Source organism: Apium graveolens, chromosome 9, assembly GCF_009905375.1.
Source record: "Apium graveolens cultivar Ventura chromosome 9, ASM990537v1, whole genome shotgun sequence".
Lineage (NCBI taxonomy): Eukaryota > Viridiplantae > Streptophyta > Magnoliopsida > Apiales > Apiaceae > Apium > Apium graveolens.
Genome location: NC_133655.1, coordinates 167,499,907 through 167,521,320, shown reverse-complemented (window position 1 = coordinate 167,521,320; position 21,414 = coordinate 167,499,907). Strand labels below are relative to the sequence as shown.

Sequence of the window (21,414 nt, the reverse complement as noted above, 5' to 3'; positions counted from 1 at the left end):
TTGATTATTCCAGATGCTTAATCTTGAACCCTTAAAACCCTAAACCAGATATTTAACTTTTTAATGTTGAGTTACTGCCATGTTTTAATACTTAGAATTGTTCTTATTGTTACTTGTTGAGCCCCTTCGCTCATATTATTTTGTGTTGATCTAATCTTGTTAGTTAAGTAAGAAGATGACCAGACTTAGGCGTACCACTCGTAAAAGTATCTATAGTGGTCGCTTCCGCACCGTTAGGTTTCAGGTGCCAGGTGGATGTTTTATATGTTTTATATGAGAAATCGTTAGGAGATTTTTTGAGAATGTAATCTTCTGTGTTAAGATATAACTAGGTTATATGACAATTCCAAGTCGGAATTGCAATCTTTAATTTTAAAGGATTGTAATATTTATATTTTTGCTTGTTAGTTGTAATCATATTTCATATTTTATTTTATATCAGTCCTCGTAGTTTTTCGAGGTTTATTATATTGATATTATTTTAAATTTTATTTAGTATATTGATGTCATGACTTTTCAAATTTAACCCCGAGTTTAAAGACGTTACAGTAATTATAGTTAAATCTCATATCACGCGCAAATTTTAATCCCATTGGACTATGTCTCCATGTATATATATATGTGTCATCGGTCAATGTTAAAGCTGATTGTCGGAAAATAAGTGAACCTGTGCAATTTATATCAGATTTCAATTTACATGATATCCAAATTAGTCACATCTATTCAAAATGTAGGAATTGAACAAAATTCTCAAATATGTTATTTTGAAACATCAATTTCGGAAAACCGTTAGTTTTATTTTGTTTTTTCAAATATGTACAAATTTTGTTATCGCTTCACTTTACTAAGAAATTTTAAAATTTTAAATATGCATACTTTGACATTTGTCGACTTTAAATTGGTCGAAACTTTTCTAAGTGTAATTTATCGAATCTGGTATTATTTATTAAATTTTATTGAATATAACATTATTTATTAAATTTTATTGAATATAACATTATTTAAATAAATTGATGAATATAATTTGTTATTTATTTTAAATAAACTATTAAAATTATTAATAAATAACACACATATCATTATTTAAGTAATTGCTTAAAAATTTTATAGTTTATAAATATTTTCTATGAGTAACATCCCCAAAAAATTGCATACACAGTAAATTTGTTTCCCAAATTTATACAACGTGCATGTTCCTAACAACTTTTAAAAAATTAATTGTCTATTTTATTTTTCTTAAAAAAATAAAGAAATCCTGTTGAATACAATATATTTTAACAATTAAAAAAGAAAAGAAAAAAACAACGGCCCGAGATACATACACTGACCCGCGCACAAATTAACGGTATCTATATGTCCGCGATTCGTTTATCTACTAAATTTTCTCGATCAGATCTTCAGTTTTCCGTTAAGGTAACTCTCCTCTTTTAATTTTCTTCAAATCATATATTTATTTATTTCAAACCCTAACAACTAACTTAATTTACCTGCTTCAATTCATATTATTAACTGTGTGTTTTTAGTGTGTGTGAATTCAAAAATAATGACGGAGTCACAAAAATTGTACACACGGATGCGTTTGTGGGAGTTTCCAGATCGGTATGTGATTGAGTCTACTGATGGTTCTTCCGGTCCGTGTCTAGCGATTAATCGTGTCGATGCTTCGATGAATTTGATTGGTTTGTTGCTTCTGCCTATCTACATTTTTCGAGATTGTGAATGTGATTTTGTTACTATTTGTATATATGTTGTAGATGTTTGATTAGCTTTTGTACTTTTATGATTGCTAGATGAGGTTCCGCATTGTAGTGGAGAGCCAAAAACATTGACTATTTTTGGAGTTGTTGGGATGCTGAAGCTTTTTGCAGGTTAGTCGAAGGGAGAATGCTTCGATAATGTTTTTCATTTTTGTTATTGAGTTGCGGAAGTAAGTGTTAAATGTTGTTGAATATAGGATATGCTATAGTATATGTGGTTTAAATAGTTCACCGTGATTTGAAGTACTAGTACATTTTTTGCAAGTTTAGTTGAGATAACATGGCAAATTGGCAATTGATAAAATGCTACATGATCATGCTTACTTTTTGGCAATAGTGAAAGTTCGCCTTTTGTTACAGTGAGTTGTAGGAATGCAACCACTTTAAAGTTTGTCTTTCTTAATCTGGTTCTGTCATAGACATGTTGTATATATGGTCCATTTTACTGTTTTTCTGTACTAGAGCAAGAGCTATAAGGATGAAATTACAAACTTGATCTTCATTTCTCCCTTTGTCGAAAACTGGCATTCTCTGGATCTCGGTTTAGGCCTCAGTTGCTAGATGTTGATGATCAATGTATGGTATTGCTATCTGTGTTAGACTAGTAATATATTTTCTTTTATCCCATACAATTGATTGTGTTTGTACAATTGTATGGCCCCAAAAGAGAACTGAAACGCATTAACTTGCTTCTTCTGCTTGGTCTTGAACACTTCTCGAATTATGAAGCAAGGCTTCATCTTGATGAAATGACTGACATTTATTAGACTGGAGGCTAAAGAGCTTCAACTTAAATGTTAAGAGAAGGCCTCGGAAACATTCAGGATCATGTCACATTGCTTCACTAACAGCTAGGGCATGACGGTGTCTCTTTATCTCTCTAAATTTTTATGTAATGTGTGTATGTGTATATAAGCATACTACCGAGAGAGGCATCATGGACTCATGGTGCACTTTGAATTTGCTCTCTCTAGGAGTTGTACTATGAAGATGCAAAGCCATAAATGGCTAATAAGAAGTTCATAATCATATGTGACATAACCAGCAATGCTAGGAGCTTAGCAAACTTGGAACCTGCTCTAAACCTTTTTTCTGGTGCTGAAACAAATATCTGAAAGAAGTTGAATTGTAATCACTGAAATCCCTTATGTGGATGGTTTTTCTTTCCCAATTAAAACTTTTTTTAAAAAATATCTATTATAATCTTGAGACAAACAAAATTGAATTTTGTGTCGACTGTTATCTGCGTATGGTGGAAGTTGTTTCTTCTTCAGTTCTCATTCTAGATACCGTTACAGAATCACTTGATAGACTTTCATATTAAGTTATATTCACTCTCACTTTCTAAATTTTGTTTATTTCCCGTTTCCATTTTTTATTTTTGTTATTGCATTATATATAAACATTAATATTGGCACTCATCTACCAATATTGTAGGTAGAATTTCATATTAAATTCAATCAACTATTAGTTTCTAAATTTTGTATTCCCTAGTTTCCTTTACCAAATTCCTATGCCATTTTATATGAACATTGACATTGGCACTCATCTATCACTGTTGTAGGTTCATATTTGATAGTTATTACCGAACGCGAATGTGTTGGATCTTACTTGAGTCATCCTTTCTATAAGGCTACTTCCCTGAAAATATTTCCCTGTGACCATTCTCCCAAGAGTACTCCCGCAGAACAGGTAAAGCTTCTGTACTGGTTTTTGTATTTGATTATTTGGAAGTCTTTATGATAATTATATATATGTATATAATATATATGCATATTATATTTTTGTTGAATACACTCTTAGGCTAGATATTACAAGCTTCTGTACTAGTTTGTACATTTGATTATTTTTAAAGTCGTTATGATAATTAGATATAGGTATGTATATTATATTTTTGTTGGATACACTCTTATGCTGGATATTACACTTATTTCACAGAAAAAGATGGAAACCGAGTTTTCCGCCCTACTAAAAGTTGCAGAGAAAACTCCTGGTTTGTATTTCTCTTATGATGTCAACATAACCTTGAGGTGATTATTCTTTACTGATGTAAAAGTCCCTATTAATATAGGGTTAATTGCACTTTGCACCCTACTACTATATTTCAAAAATAAATTTGTACCAGAACTTTTGAAAATTCAGTTTGCACCCCTATACTTCAATGTTGGGATTCATTATGCACCCTTTTTCAGAATTTTGTTGAATTGGGTAGGGGTAAAACCGGAAATTCAACAATATACTTAATCAAAATAAAATTTAGCTTGTTCAAATATTATTAAAAATTGTATATTATTTTATATCAACTATAAAATAATAAATTTTTTAATTTTTAAATAACACTATTAATTTTACATTCGATTTTCATTTTTTTTAATATCAAAATTTTATTACTCTACTTAATTAAATTTAATTATATAATCAAAATTAATTGTTAAAATATTTTTTATTGTAGAATTACAAAATACTAGCATTAATAATATAAAATAAAATCAAAACTGAAATTATTATTATCATTTAAAAAATTAAAAACTTACAATTTTGTATCAAAATTCAATTTTTAACATTATTTTCAAAGATATGAAATTAATTTACTTAATATTTTTGCTGAATTTCCGGTTTTACCCCTACCCAATTTAACAAAATTCTGGAAAGGGGTGCATAATGAATCCCAAAGTTGAAGTATAGGGGTGCAAACTGAATTTCCCAAAGTTCTGGTACAAATTTGTTTTTGAAACATAGTAGTAGGGTGTAAAGTGCAATTAACTCATTAATATATATGTTACTAACTTTCACATACTTTCTTCACTTTTCTTTAATATTTTAAACTCCGTGCCCAAAACCAATGTAAGAACCTGCTGGGACGGATGTGGTAATGTGTGTGTGTGTATATATATAGATGTAGTAAGGTTCTAAAGAGAACCCTCTTAAAAAGGAACACTCTTAAAAAGGGAATGAGAAAACCTTTGATCTAAAACAAAATTCTAAATATTTTTAGCTTATTTTAAGAAATAACTATTCATTAATATTATAATAGTCATTATATAATATTTAAAATCAAGATTTGAATCAAAATTCATGAGATCCAAAAACAGATTCTTATAATTTATGAGATTCAAAAACAGATTCTTAAAATTTATGAGATTCAAAAGTAGATTCTAAACTTTTTTTGAAAATTTAAACAAATTGTTGTTTGTAATTAACTTTATGGAAGCACTATGAAAAAAACATTTACACTTTTTTTGAATTTTAAAATTCATTTTTACAAAAGGTTCTTTCGTTCCGTTTTTAAGGGGGTTCCCTTTTTAAGGAGATTCTTATATGTCAAGTTCTATGGAGACCACATTTTTGTTGGAGACCACGAAGACCATTTTTGCTCTGCAACTAAAATCTTGCATAAAAATATTGTAAAATGTATTATTTTGTGAATTATGTTCTACAAATATCATTATTGTATTCAAAATTTTGAATATCATACATGTAGTGCATGTAGAACATACAAAATGTTTTATTCTACGAAACATATTTAATTTGCAGAACATTTGTTCAAATTGCAGAACATACTCATTATACTTATTAAACTTAAATGATCTTCAACATTTTTAATAAATTAGTGATATTCGTAAAATATACTTCACAAAATAATATATTTCATAGTGTTTTGATTGCAAAACATAGGCGGTCTCCGTGGTCTACGATAAAAATGTGGTCTCCATAGAATTTTATATATATATATATATATAGAGAGAGAGTCTTACTCAAATAGAAACTAACCTATAATAGAAACTAAAAACCCCAAGTCCATAATGTCAATTGCGTAGCCCAGCCCATTAAACATGAGGAGAATCCTTTTCTTCTATTCTTCCATCCACGGGCCCCGCTAACAAGCCGCCACAATTATTTCACCCACGCCTTTTACTTATCCATTTAAAATATATTTTAATATATTTTTTTCAAAAAAATCATATCATCACGAATCACTAAATTGTTTAAATGTAAAATTATATTTAAAAAACATAAATCTTGGAATCAATAAAGTACACTCTAATTAATACTTCGTATGATAACTAGTCTCAAAATACATAAACATTTTAATCACCGCATTAAAAAACCTATTATTCTAAAAAACTTTTAAAAACATGAGTAAATAAAATTCATAAATCTCGATTAAAAATTCTTTTAATTACCTGTATATTTTCTCAAAAACACTAAATCACTAATATTAAATTATTAAAATTACTAATTAAATAATACAATAAACCGTCTTGATTAATAAAAATTATTGATATTTAGTTGCATGCCTTAAAATTAATAAAATTCATATACATACTACTAGTTAAAATTAACGATAATCACAAAATAAAATAGAACAAATCATTTATTATGATAAGAAATTTCCTTAATAATGTAATGCATCTACTAATATTAAAATCATTAAATTCTTAAGGCACTCACTTTAAGATTAATTGAAAAATTGATATTATTTATTAGCTAATAAGCTATACTCAAAATAATAATACTAATTTTATTGTTATATCCAAATTAATGAGATGATTTCTAAATTATAATTAAATTGTCTCAAAAATAATAAATTATTAAAATTGATACTGGAATATCTAATTAAATCATTTAAATAACCGATTTGAATTCTATAAATCACTAACTTATAAGACTGAAACCATTAAATAAGAACAACTAATCACTACAGTATGTGATACTGTACAATACCTAGTATTATATCAACTGAATATGTGTTGCAATACAGTATCTAGTATTATATTATCGGAGCCAATAATCTTAAACAAAAATTGATTAATCATAATTATCATATTCACCATATGCTTTAACATTATGGAAGCTTTAACATCATCTTCGATAGTAAATTAATATCTTCATTTATTTGTTCTAATTATCACCATCCAAAAAATTAAAACCAAAAATAATTTATTCATAGTTATTTTTAGTTCAAACAGCCATAATTTGAAAAATGCTTACCAGATGAGGGGAAAAAATGCTCAGCCCCTAAAAGTATAAAAGTTTATAATGAAATTCGTGGTAATTACTATATAAAAAGATTAGAAAATGTTTGTATGCAGTTGTAAGTATGGGCATTGGTGGATCATGTTGTGGGTATAAATATGACGAAGAAGACATAAAATAACTATAGCTAATTTTTGAGTCGTCGTAAAAAGATGGATTGCCGAATAAAGATGAATGGCTGGTATGGTTGGGAAACAGAGACAATAGTTAATAAAGTGCCGGGGTGTGTAATGTCATCTACGTGTGGGATAGTAAAATAGGGGTGAAAATAGTAGTTTCTAGTTTTTATTTTAATAGAGGTTTCTATTTGATCATTTGCCTATATGTATGTATGTATGTATATATAAGTATATATAAATGTGTATGTATATATATATAGTTGAATGCTTTAATTTCCTGATGGACGCTTAGGTGGGAGCCTTCCCACATACACGTCCTCCTGGTGGTTTGCTAGCACCTTGGTTAGCCTTTACGCCTTGCATGTATGGGCGTAAAGTGGTGCTTTTATATTTTCCTGCTTTACTTTTTTTCGTGGTTGGCTCACTTCCCGGGAATATGTTTATAAAGCTTTTTTCTCTTTTAAAACAAGAATTCTCTGTATAGTTCACTCAAATGATCCCAAAAAACTCATGAAACATTGTTTGAACTTAAAATATACTGAAAATGATATTTTGAACTCGTGGCTAAATTTTTCAGCCAGAACCCCCTTAGCTAAGTAGGTTTTACCAAGCACCTGCTTTGTCTTTCTCTAAATGGGAATGTTCTTGTTTCTATTCCTTTCCCTATTCATTGAACCAAATATTTTAAGATTGTCTCGTTAGATCTATTTGTGTAGGGGTAGGCAAAAATTGACACGACCTGAAACCCGACACCAAAACTATGAATTTGGGTAGGGAAATTATTTTTGGTTGGGTTTGGGTTACTTAAATTCAACTCGAAAAATCGGGTAATTTTCGGGTCAATCTGAAATACCCGAACCCGGAACGAATACTAATAATATAAAATTTTATAATATTTACCAAATATCTGCTGATAATACATGACTAAAAGACGCAAACTTCAGCACATTTGACTACACAAGTCCAGCCGAACTATTATATTTATATTCCAAAGTTCATCTCGGTTTGCATAATCATATTTGTAGAGCCCTTGACAATTATTACCCTGCTTGATGCTTCATCTCTCACGACTCATCTCTCTCATGGCTATGTCTCTCTAATTGCCCTTCAGTCTAATTCTTTCTTGGCGGTATGATTTTTGTTGACATTAATATTTGATCTTTCTGCTTTGCCGTTATTGTATTGAACTATTGATGAATTGGAGTGTTGTTTTTTCTTTCGTTCGATTTAGAGGTTTGGAATCTTACTTGAATCATCACTAATTATTATCTGTGTGGGTTCTTACTTTTGCAAAGGGAGACGTGCTGCTGGAAATTGTTTCTTGTTCAGTGTGCATATTGTGTTGAAAAATATTTTCGGGTTCAAACAGGTCAAATTTTGGTTAAATACAATATTAACAGGTCGGGTTTGGTTCGACCTAAAAATAGTACTGGGTACAGTCAGCCAAACACGAATCCGACTGATTATCTGAAATTGCCACTCCTATGCTCTAGGCTCCTTATTCCTATTATGGTTTAATTTTTTTGAAGAAGTAATCACTGTAAATTTGTATCTTGCAGTGCGCAACGGTTGCATGAGTTGGGGGATGAATCTCGACTTCTTCCGCTGTGGAGACAGGTATCATCTACTTTTTGGGGGGCATTAACCACAAATAATTTTCAGAATGAATCTCAGTAATTCGTCTTTTATATATATATATAATTGTATTAATTTTAGATATGGTAGTGGTTCTGCTTTGGATAAGTTAAGTTTGATATCCACAAATTTCTAATAGCACCAAAATGTTTTCCCCTCAGGCAGAACCTCGGTTTTCATGGAACAACTATATGCTGGAAGACCTCATAGATAAAAAGGTTTTCTTGCCAGGACATCATATTCATTTTTTCCCATTAGATTTCTTTCAGAATTCTCATCCATATATACCCCCTAATTCGGATGTCTTGCTTGTGCAGCTTGATCCATTTTTGCTTCCTATAATCCAAGGGAATATCCTGATCTTAGTTTTGTTAGAAAATTACAATTACTATAATCTCCTTCATGTTCTACTTGTGGATAAAATTCTAGTCTTAAACTTTTACATCATCATTTCGACTTGAGTTATGCCTTAATTAATAGTCAGGTTTTCAAAGTTTTCAAGCGGCAATTGGGAAAGATATTATTGATGTCACTCTCATTGCTAGGAGATGTACTCGAAGATCTGGTATTGACCTATGAATCTATGAATTATTATATCCATGAAATTCTTAAAACATACATATTTAAAGTTAAAGGAATGAGGAAGAAGATTTTGTTTCCTTCATATATTGTTTTTTCCATGTTAGAGAACCACAAAGGTATGCGATGAGGGTTTTCATGTGACATGGGGCTATTCATGCCAGGAGCACATCTTCCCAAACAAAATACATATTATTCTAATCCATCACATCTATGGGCTTCCTTCATTAAAAAAATTGAGTCTCCAGTACTGAAAATATTAGGTTTTCATGTTATTGTTATTGGATTAATGTCCATGCTTGGGCCAACACTGCTCTGAATATTCCGGTAGGTTCAACAGATTATAAATGGTTTTTTTAATTCATTATGGATTTATTTGCTACTAGTTTATGAAATAAGCGATTTTATCTAAATTATCAAAACCTGGTTTTCCTCATCTAGGATACTGCTTATTTTTTCATACTAGGAACAAAGTATCTTGTACATAATTGGAAAGATAAATAAAGAGATCTAGATAGCAATCGAGATTCTATATGGGTCCTTACGAAAAACTCTGGAGACAGAATAAAGATTGCAAGAATTATGGCAGCACCACCCACCAAAAGAGTTACATTATAAAAATCCGTTGTTTGCGAAGCTTCAAGTATTCCTTTTGTGATGTATGCAATTGTTATCTGTCCGCCAACTAGTCCAGATTTGAAGGTTGTTAGGTTAGATTAAGCAGATAACTTTATTTGAAAATTTTGACGTTGCTAAGCTCTTTGCGCAAGAAAGGGATATCAGATAGATATCATCAATTGGTAAAAAAAATAGAATCACTTACTGGTACCCATGTCACTCTCATGAAGATGTCACTCTCATGAAGATGCTTAAATCAAGACCTTTGTAAAAAAGAAAGAGGTCTGATGTGCCACTGGCTGAGTTAGAGGGCTATCCTTAAACAGACTCCTTTTGCAAAGAAAGAGGTCTGATGTGCCACTGGCTGAGTTATAAGTCCCTTCTTTCTGCTTGAAATGTAAAATGTATATATCTCTTTTAGCTTTAATGCGATCATTATGAAACAGCTTGAGGTAAAATATTAATATCGATGGAGGTGTTGAGATCACAATTCAGTTTTCTGCTTAGAAGAATCCAAGGTTTACCAAAATGCATTTAATTAACAATCTGTTATTTTCATATATTTAGATTACTCAACGTGTAAATGTTGTATTTTTTACCTTGCAAGTTGTATCATAAGATTTTCGCTTTTCTTCATCCATTTTGTCTTCCATATATGTATATATGATTGGCTTAGGTATTGCGTCCATATTACTGTATCCGTTAATTATTCATGTATATTTGAGTAGTAATTTTTTTTTTATTTGTAATATTTCTTGATTACTGTACTTCATATTTTTTTTTTTGCTAAATTTAAGCTGCATAATCATTTATTTCCCTGTATCTCATCTAGCTGTTCGTAAGTTTGTGCTATTAATTTTGGTGACTATTCTATAGTTTGGCCCGATATTTTATCGACGAGTTAGGTTTTCCACCATCCTTTTACTTAGGTAGACCGTTATAGATCAAAAAAGAATAAATAATGATTTTGTATCTTTAGTTTTCTTTACCAATGTTTGTTATAGTAAGGGAAAAATGTAATTATGTATATATTTATACAGAATGTATAACTAATATCCTTGAATTCAAACTTTGATCAACAGTCAGGAGTTACTAAATTAAATCATTTTACCTAGTTTTTTTTTAATTTCGAATAATTTGATATTTTTAACTCCCTCTCTCTCTCTCTCTCCCTCCCTCCCTCCTCTCTCTCTCTCTCTCTCTCTCCTCTCCCTCTCCCTCCCTCCCTCCCTCCCTCTCTCTCATGTGTAATGTAATGTTTGTTTGATAAAGGGACTCGGATGTGGAGAAGAGGAGCTGATTCTGATGGGTATGTTGCTAATTATGTGGAGTCTGAGCAAATCATGAAGTTGAATGGATATACAGCATCTTTTGTGCAGGTAACACCATTATATCACTCCATTCTACTTCTAAGAGGTCTATGCAATATTAAATGTAAAACCATAAAACCATAATAATATTAGTAGTAAATAGTGATTAAAATATTAGAAATAGTTATATTAATAAACCTTATTCACACACTAGTCCCAGGGCTTAGAGTAATAAGTCGAGTTTTGTAAGTAGTATAAAATCACCCTGAACTTTAACAATATAAATGAGAACAAGTTCATTTGAAAAGAATTATTTTACAAATTTTTGCCTACCCAATGGGAATACCATATAGTCATTCAAAAAAAGTTGAATAGTTAAGATCTGGTATTTGCTATAAATATCAGCTATCATGGCATTATTTTCTTGTCTAATGTTTTGCTGTTGGGCTTGGTAGTTCTTTCAACTGCAGTATTTACTCTACGATATTCGTGATTTTGTCCCAACATGTAGAAGTTTGAAATGTAAATGTAGGATACCATAAAACATTTTGTTAATAACAGGTAGAATATGTATTTTCTTAATATATTTGACACATATTATAGATTTCTTCAATTTATGCCCTTGTATCTTTGAAGCCACGGCGCACACTACTGACTACACATATTATAGCTATCTGCCATTTACTGCTTATATCTTTAAAGCTAATCCGCACACCACATGCATATTTTTTATATTTGCCCTGTTGAAGTTAATAGTAATGAAAATGATTGATAAGGAAAATCACTTTTGGGCAAGGCAACAAAAATGTTTTAAGGCCCATGGGCAAAAACGTTGTTACAATATGACAACTGTATAGTGGTTGTGAGTAGTAAACGTTCATGCTGTATATAAAGGCACAGATGCTCATGCCTATGAAGTATAAATTGCACTCTATTACAGTATCCCTATAAGCTTGCTAAAACATATTTTTTGTTCGCAAACCATTTAAAATAGGACCCTTGGAAAAAAAATTGCGGTTACTTCAGCTGGTTTATTTACTTTGATGACAGAAGGGCGTCGTAGTTCCTTTCCTGGGAAGAAAAATAGGGTTAGGCAGCAGAACTCTCAGTTTGTCGTGGCCAGTGTCAATGTGGCTGTGCCTTGTATAAGTAACCTTTTAAAATAAAGTATGATTCTCGTCAAATGAGTAATCCCAAGAGAGAATATCACTGTTTAATGTTAATATCTCCATGTTTAGTGTATATGTACATTGTAGAGTGTTTGTAGTATAGGTCTTGTGGAATAGGAAGTTACCTATATTGACATTGCTCGGTGTAATTGTATGTATATTGTTTTTTTTTTTAAGATTTTACCAGTAACTTTACGAGTTTATTATATCTTGTGAGTTGTGATGGATTAATCTATTGACCTGTCTTTTTATAGGTTAGAGGCTCAATTCCTTTACTCTGGGATCAAATTGTTAACCTAACATACAAGCCTAAGTTTGAGATACTGAGACTTGAGGAAGCAGTGAGTAGCATTATAATCTGCCCTTGCACAAGTACTAATACAATAGTTTATTACCATCGCATCTTATCTGACAATTTATTTCTGTGCAGCCTCGAGTCATCGAGAGGCATTTTATGGATATAAGGAAAAGATATGGGAATGTTATAGCTGTTGATCTTGTCAACAAGGTAGAACATGATAATATTATATATATATATATATATGTATATGTATGGATGTATGTATCCCTTTGAATTTTGATGGCTGGGATCATGATTTATGTGTGAATAACTGAACAAGTTCATTTAAGCAATGGTGTTCTTCAGGGGGGCTTTCCTTCTTATTGCTATGAGTGTTACCATGTACATCTAGTGTATGTTTGCCTTGTCCGGAGATTATTACTAATATAGTGTATATTTTATCAGCATGGCGGGGAGGGTCGCTTAAGTGAAAAATTCGCTGATGCAATGCAGCATATTTCTGGTGATGATGTTAGGTACTCTCTTGTTATTAAAACTATATTCATATTGCACACTCTGTGCACGTTATATTATTCTCTAATTGATGCCTTTATGTAGATACTTGCACTTTGACTTCCATCAGATTTGTGGGCATGTCCATTTCGAGCGCCTTTCCATCCTCTATGATCAAATTAAGGATTTTCTTGTTAAAAATAGGTATGTTTAGGTGAGGTGTTATGGAGTAGTGGCTAAACTGAAATGTTCCTTCTATATTAGGGATTAGCCCAGCCATAAATTTAATTTTGGACCATTATTGGTATTTAATCATCTACTACCCTGATAAAATAAAGCCTTCTTTCTACCTTGAATTTATGTTCTCACAGAAGGATGCGAGGGAAGTATAGATTCTTTGTCAAATGCCATGTTTTCCTAGTAATATATCTCTGAGAAACAATTACTGTTTTCTTCCTGAAATAGTTGCATGTGTTCTGTGGTGTGTATGTTGAAATCACTTTGCATTTTGGGGATGTACAATGTATTCTTTGAAGTTCTGGTAATCATTGTGTACATTTAGTTGGTAAAAAAGTTAGTCAGTATATTAAAAATTGGTTTGATTGTTGAGTCATTGGATATCAGTTGCCCAATTTAGTCTCCCTTCCAGTTTTTAAGCTAGAAATAATGCCTCCCAAATTAATAAATCCCAAGGTCTTGGACATAGAATATTTGCAGTACATGTAAAGTACTTCCAAAAAAAATATAACAGGCAAACATTATATTAGTACTTTGTCCTCTTAAAGATGTTGAATGCCGACCTGATGAACTAGTTTAAAAGCTGACAGCCATTATATGTATCAATGTATGTGTTCATGTTCTAACCTTTTAGCTAAATAAGCAAAGTCACAAACCGATGCTCAAGCACGTAATGTAAAATAATTCCAGAGAACAGTTTATTGTTCATGTTATTTCTATTCTTTTACAATTTACAAAAGGAAGTTGCACTGACATTGTTTATAAGCATATATGCGACACTTGTTTAGCTGCTTAACTTCTTCTCCAGCCAAATTATATTACTTGGGCTTGTAATACGTTTCTTAATTAACAGAGGTGTTTAGTTAACTTTTTTGTCAGTTTACTAGATCAATCGTACGAGATGTTATGTCTATTAAATTTTTGCCTAGTATTTTCCGGCTGTTCTTGTCTTCTTAACTTTGGTTTCGTGAATGTACAGCTAACAATTATATCTTGGTGTGATCATTACTTGATTGATTTGGTATAAATTATATATCCAAAACAAAACCATTCATTGTGCAAGGACCTTGAACTGGTCTTCAGCCACTAAAAAAAGAGTGTCAACCTTGTTTTCTTAAAACAGAAAAGCTGTGATAAGTGCAGTCATACAGTAAATGTTTTACCTGGGATATTATTATAACAGGTTCAGGCATCTCTATTTTAAATATGTAGGTTTTTTAGAAGATAACTAGTTAACACTCATCCTAATTACCAGCTTAGAATTAAATTGCTTCAATTAAGATAAAATTAAATGTCTGAAAGAATTTCCCTCGCTTAAATATTAAATTGAAAATACTTGGCAGAGTTATTTGTCGTCATTTGTATAAAACAGTGACACTTCTGCCTTCCTATAATGATATCTTGAAATCTAGCACTCACTTTTCTCCTTTATTAACACATTGTAGTTACCTTCTGCTAAATGAAAGCGGAGAGAAGGTTGAGGTGCAAACTGGAGTTGTGAGAAGCAATTGTATTGATTGCTTAGACAGGACAAATGTAACACAGGTATTCCAAACGCATTCTGGTTATATTAGTAAGAGTATGGGGTTTAATTGCCACGGGAGTCTATGTTTATTGCTAGATAGTTAATATAGTTTGTGACTGGTAGTTTTTTGGTCTTGTTCTGCTTGCTCCTTAAGTCATTTTGAGAGTTTTCAAGAAAATCTTTATGGACCAAGTTCTAAAATTCGATAATTTATTACAAATTCTTTCCAGAAAGGAACGCAGTATAAAGGTTACATTTATTCCTTAATAAACTTAAAAAAATATTCCTTTACTTCTCTCTCCTGAATGAAGTTGATAGATGTCATGTGGGCATTTGTAATTCTGAGGTGGTGCCTAAATGGAATTCTTCAATTACTTTTCTTGACACGCGAAAGTTGAGAGGTTTTCTCCTACTTTGAGAGCTTTTAATATAATTGCAGAAAACATGGTTTTAGGTTACTACATCTATGAGAGGTTTTTCATTTCTATCTTTTAAAGTATTATTAAATTTTATACTCTTTCTTTTGATAAGGTCTACAAAATCGATGCCTCCCTGTTTTTTCATTACCGCCTATATCCGGAAAAAAAGATTTAAGAAATCATGATTATGAAGTTCGATTCCAGTGTGTTTGCTAAGATTTAATGGGGGTTGTTGCCTCCAATTTTTGTGCTTGGTGTATTTTCTTTCTTCTGACCTTGAGCTTATCCTTAGAGCATGATTGGACGAAAGCTGTTGGAGTTCCAACTTAGAAGGCTTGGCGTTTTTGATGCTGAAGAGACTATTAGCACCCATTCAAATTTGGATGACAGTTTTAAGATATGTTAGTGCTGTTTCCCGTAATATTACCACTTCAGGTATAGTACTCATCTAATAGATTTATATACTAATTTAGTATATATCTATATAATACGTCTTTAGTATGGGCTAATCATGGCGATGAAATAAGCATTCAGTATTCTGGTACTCCAGCTCTGAAAGGAGACTTCGTCAGGTATTATTCATTCTTTTTTAGTCTGTATATTTTTGTTCATTTGTATTAAGATTTTTGTGCTCACTTTAGAAGGTTTGGTAATAAAATAAGTGTTAGATGCTTGCAGAAAATTTACCTTTCAAACACAGAAAACTTTCGATTTAATAATTAATTCTTTTGAAAACCCTTTCATTATAAGCATATGCTAACACTCACACTCACACACACAACAGATACACAGACAGATACATGTATCTAAATCTGTGTGTGTTTGTCAATGTAATTTTGTCGTATTTTAATCAAATTTTAAAGGTTAGAAGGATGAAATAGAAATTTGTACTTTTTTGTGGAAAGTATCTGTAATTATTAGTCCGTTTTGTTCTTACCCATTTAGACTACAACTCAAACCATCAATTCGAGAATCAATGACCCATTCCGCCTTCTACTCGCGTTCTTTACAGTCTTCATCATACACATCTTTTACTCTCTATTTTTTCTGACTGCCCTTTCTTATTCCTTCTACCTTTTAATTTGGAAATCAATTTTCATTGCATTCTTCCCAAGTCCCAACCATATGGAGCATAAAGGAATTGTAGTTGAAACCAAAATGTCCACTTTCATTTATAAAACAGAGTTCAATGTGTTGAATGTTGATTGTAATAAAATTTTGTCCAAGTGACAGGTGTAAATCTGACCACAATCTAGTTGTCAGTAGTGCATTTAAGACATTTGTAAAGTGATCTAGGATGTGATAATGACAAAAAAGAATGAAATCAACTTTGGACCTACTACTGACAATATATTATACCAAACGAGAAAGGTTATGTATTCAGTCTTAATTTTCATGTTAATGTAAGCTTGCAGTTCTTTTCTTTACCTTCAAACTCATATAAATTTCATAACTTAAATTCTAGACATTTTCAACTTTTCACTATCTTAATTAGAAAGTGAATTTAAGGGAAAACTTTGAGGAAAAAGTTCTCCAATGTGATAATCTTAGCTGATTTATTTTATGTCAAGCATCTTTGAGTAAAATAAGATGTTGATAAGATGTGCCACACTTGGTTGTGAAATCAAAAAATAGAAATGATATATGGAAGATGGTTAACTGAAAAATAAGTGATATATGTTAATGATTGAATTTTACAAGGAATTTATAATTTTGAAGAACTTTTCACTTCTCAAAATTCACCCTTTTAATCTTATATCTGAGAATCACAATAACAATCATCCATCCTATGTGGAAAGAAAACTTATCTATACCTTTTTAAATTGTTTGGTTAATTCTTAGGTTTGGAAAACGGACATTCCAAGGAATTCTTAATGATGGAAGGAATTCTCTCATGCGGTACTACCTGAATAACTTCTGTGATGGTACAAAACAGGTATGTATTATTTACCTCCATTCATATCAGCAATAATATTCACAATAATAAGAAAATCGTAGTCTTGCAAGTATTGTACTTCCATAGATGTAATTTTACATGTAGCTGCAATATACTTATACATGCAGGTCTTTTGGAATAATTTTTTTAATTTTACGTCATTTTACTGTAAAACATACATGTTGCACATAAAGTTAAGAAGCATTGTATAACTTTTGTTGACCTTTGTGTATATGTGTGCAGATTTGTACATAATTGACTATATTGTTTAGCGAATGATAATCCTTTTCACTTTGATATGCATATCTATTCCTCTTCTTTTTTGTGTAAAGGATATGCATAATTTATTCTGCAGTTGATGCAACTTATTTTTCTATAACATAATTAGCCATTTCACTAGTTTCGTTTCAGTCCTGATATAGTTTTACTGTGTTCTATGTGAAGGATGCAATCGATCTACTACAAGGACACTATATTGTTTCTGCCAGCCGAGACATGATGCCAACCTCTCAAAAACGAGGCATAGAGGCTGTAGCTGTGAGTTCAGTTATATCATTACTTGAATATATGGGTTATCCAGTTTGCATTTGATTTTTTCAATAGTATTACTTGTTTATAGTTGAATTTCCTTTTACATTCAACAAGTTCTTTAGATCGTCACAGATTTGTCAAGGGATCAGTTACTCTAAAACCTCAAGGTTTTAGAGAATGACCCTTTTCAGGATCTTTTATTATTCTAACACTCCCCCTCACTCGAAAGCCCATTTATGGGTGAAGAGTGGATCACGGGCGCCCATCTTTGGGGCATAAATTTGCCTTTCGTGTCCCTCATAAATTGTGAGAAATATTGGGGGTGGCAGGGATCGAACCTGAATCCTCTGCCAGCCTGAGCTCTGATACCATGTCAAGGAACCAGTTACTCTAAAACCTCAAGGTTTTAGAGAATGACCCTTTTTCAGGATCTTATATTATTCTAACAAGATTGCCATTTAACCTGAATAGGAAGTTAGAGATGTATATACTTTATAGACATCTATTACTTGAATAAAAGCCAAAAGACCCTTTCAATCCTTTCAATGGTACGTCCTCGTCATGGATGGTAGTACCATATTTTGGTTAACATATTAAACAAGCACGTGTAGAGTCCGTTCTAGGCACGGGCATAAATTTAGAATTATTTTATGTAAAAAAACATAGAGTGTGTTACTGTATAGTATAGATTTAAAAATATAACTCTTCCCAGTTTTCAAATTGTTACTTTAAAATACAATTTTTTTTGTATATACAGACACTGCTGTTGATCTATTTTGTTGTAATTGCTTTTCAGTCAGTTTTTTATAATCTTTAGTAAATGTTTTTGATTTAAATTATAAAAAATCAAATTTTAAAATGTTAAAACGTATAACTTGTAAACTATAAAACTAATGTTCTGGTAATATGTACTTAAGTATGCACATATATAATTTGTTATGTAACTTGTTTTCCAATTAGCTAGCCGGACCCATTGACTCGATTCACTGTCTAAACACCGTGATTAATTTTACTCCATCTACAGTTTAGACTACATGCCTAGATAAATATTGTAAATTATATGCACCTAGTCCTTGTCGCACAAAGTAAGATGCACCTTATATCTCAATAATTTTATTGTTGCATGAAAGAGAATGAGGGAGGGATTTTCATCCACTAGAAAGTACAGGGAAACCTCGACTAAATAGTCTAAAGTGTGGATACAGACTGTACTTCAGTCTGAAACTATTTTAGTATTGTTAGTTTAGGTTAAGCATTAAGCAATAACTGAAACATATCATATTTTGGATCATAATTAGCATTGTTAAGTATCTTTTTACGTTTTTTGATTTTTAGATTAACTAACCACTTGTATATCCTTTAATAATTAAATATTGGAGAAATGAAATTTGAATGTTAGCTTTTAGGAGGCATTTCAGCAGTGAAGGGACCTTCAAGAATTAATCATAGCCCTGGACCTTATTCCAAAAGTGTTAGCTAGGTCTTCTTGTACATTTGTACATATCAATATACTTGTGTAATTTCTTGAAGTGATAGGCGTGTTTGCCTTTTTGAATGTCGAATTATCTTAAGTGGTGATAAATTTTCTCAAAGAAATACTAAATCATTTTTCTCTTTTGCAGTCGTTTCGGTTGGCCATGTCGCTCGTGATGACAGGGTTGTTCTTTACAATGATGTCATTGAGGCGTGGTGAGTTTGTAATTCCAATTTTTTTCTGCTATCTTGCCAGTCTGGGACAATGCATATGAATAAATTACAGTTGGTTTTACCACCACAGTTGACACTTAACTGCATGATGTAGCATTTATAGGAAATTTATACTCTGAAGCTGGAACTTAAAATTCTTAGCATAGTAAGCTTGTATAGTAAAATCTGAATTGATGTTATGAGATGGTAGAATTTTTAATAGTTGCTTTTATGCAGTCCGGTATGATCTTTGGAATGTACTCTTTTCAATTATGTGGGCAAGCATGAGCCTGGCAGTAGCGTTAGTGGTGAAGGCTAATGGTCGTGTTTTCTGTAATCGTCCCAGTCTGCATAAGCCTCCTCGCTAATATCAGCACCAGGTGAGTGTTTGCTTCATGTTAATTGCGACAAGTTTTCAGCTTGGTTAGTTGATATTGAACTCAATCGAAGTATTAGTTTTTGGTTATAGTTTTCCGTTTATATTGGTTAAATGATTAACACATTTTGTTGTCCTCTTTGAAGGGTGCGGCGTCTCATGTATCTATGAAGAAACGTTAAAGTGTCGTAATTTAAGAGTGGTAAATGTCAAGTTAACATTCAATTTGATCTCGTTTCTAAGTTTTACCAGTTGACCAAGTTTCAATCTTCCATTATAAACTCTGGTGCAGACCTGCAGGTTAATATGGATTTTGTGTTTATATTTTGCTGGGAAATTGAGTATCTCTGATTAGGCGTTCCTTGACAAATCTGAAGTACTCTGCAGTTTGGTTTGCTTCTCCGAGATCGGCTACTGTCCAGAGAATTAAGTATAATACAAGGATGAATATCAATTTAGATGGTCAAATTGTCCACTTGATATTTTTAAATACGTATGGAAAGCCATATTTGAGTAAATTATTGTGAAATTCTACTACTACAATCCTCCATATTTGTTATGTACGAACTGACCTCTTGTAGTTTTAAATAATATTTTCTTGAGAGTTGTGGGTTTTTTTAAGTATGTTGTCGGGGGGGGTGGATTTCATCATACCGGTTTTAAATAATATTTTCTTGAGAGTTGTGGTTTTTGTTAAATGTGTGTTGGGGGGGGGGGGGGGAGATTTAATCATACTGCCCCCAGGTTAATTTATAAGTACCAATTTACAACAGTCCTGACTGAGTTGGAGACTTGTGTATGTCATACAGCCTCCAAGTTTCATCAGTAGCCTTTCAAGATCTAACGTTTTTTTTATTACAATTGTCCTACAAAAAGGATGACTACTAAATACTTGGATAACATCCTTCTCATGTTAATTGTAATCGCAGAGTAATTGGCCGTTTATAATCCATTTTTATTTTTATTTTTGTGATTTGGGTTTACATTTTTTTTTCTATCAATTTATATTCTATAAAATTAATTTCGTATCTATGTGTACCATACTGAAGATATCCACCTGTCCCGTTAATATTAATGGAAGCGGGGGTATTTCAATAAATAACTAATTAAAAGCAAAAGAAACAAAGTATAAACCAGAAAAAACTCAGGATAAGCCCTATTAAAAATCCTAAATTGTGAGCTCTAGATTGTTCGACAAAATGCGAGGTCGTTTGCGAGTAGTTAGTAATGATAACTTGAGAACAATAACTTTGGCATGAAATTCCAGAGGGATATTGACTGCATGTAAAACTAGCAATAATGGTATACACGTGAATACGGTATGAAACGATACGAATAATTAGTGTTTGGATTCCGTACACGAACACGAAAAAATACAAATATAATTAATATCAGGTTTGGGTTTCCAAAATTTGTACACGGCACCGTAAGTATACAGAATAAATAAATATGTAAAATTTTAAATATATATACACACACTTCAGTACTTCAATTTAGACTTCGGGCATATATGGTTTTACTTTTAGTACTTCAATTTTCGGGTCGAACAATTTGAAGTTTGTTGTACTTGCAAAAATATTATCAGTTGTTTATGCATTTGTATTAGGAACTTTGTTGTTTACTATCCAAGACTATTTAATTACTTATTACATTTTTTAATAATTATTTTTTTCCGTATATAATTCGT

The 21,414-nt window shown here is 31.5% G+C and overlaps 1 protein-coding gene across 2 annotated transcripts; it reads left to right on the top strand.

The window, feature by feature from the left end:
• Positions 1–1,283: 1,283 nt before the first annotated feature.
• Positions 1,284–20,331, top strand: LOC141683536 (phosphoinositide phosphatase SAC6-like). Of its 2 annotated transcripts, none has more exons than XM_074488274.1 (23): positions 1,284–1,413; positions 1,524–1,679; positions 1,791–1,868; positions 3,322–3,449; positions 3,696–3,787; positions 8,473–8,530; positions 8,710–8,766; positions 8,866–8,899; positions 9,033–9,113; positions 11,018–11,124; positions 12,479–12,565; positions 12,655–12,732; positions 12,970–13,040; positions 13,123–13,221; positions 14,700–14,799; positions 15,491–15,599; positions 15,698–15,770; positions 17,041–17,134; positions 17,579–17,671; positions 19,288–19,354; positions 19,589–19,731; positions 19,874–19,929; positions 20,028–20,331. In XM_074488274.1, the coding sequence occupies exons 2-21, from the start codon at positions 1,544–1,546 to the stop codon at positions 19,717–19,719; spliced, it is 1,773 nt and encodes a 590-aa protein (XP_074344375.1). In that variant the 5' UTR covers positions 1,284–1,413; positions 1,524–1,543; the 3' UTR covers positions 19,720–19,731; positions 19,874–19,929; positions 20,028–20,331. The 2 variants fall into 2 exon arrangements, with proteins under 2 accessions (XP_074344375.1, XP_074344374.1); XM_074488273.1 differs by having other exon boundaries at positions 20,020–20,331.
• Positions 20,332–21,414: the final 1,083 nt, after the last annotated feature.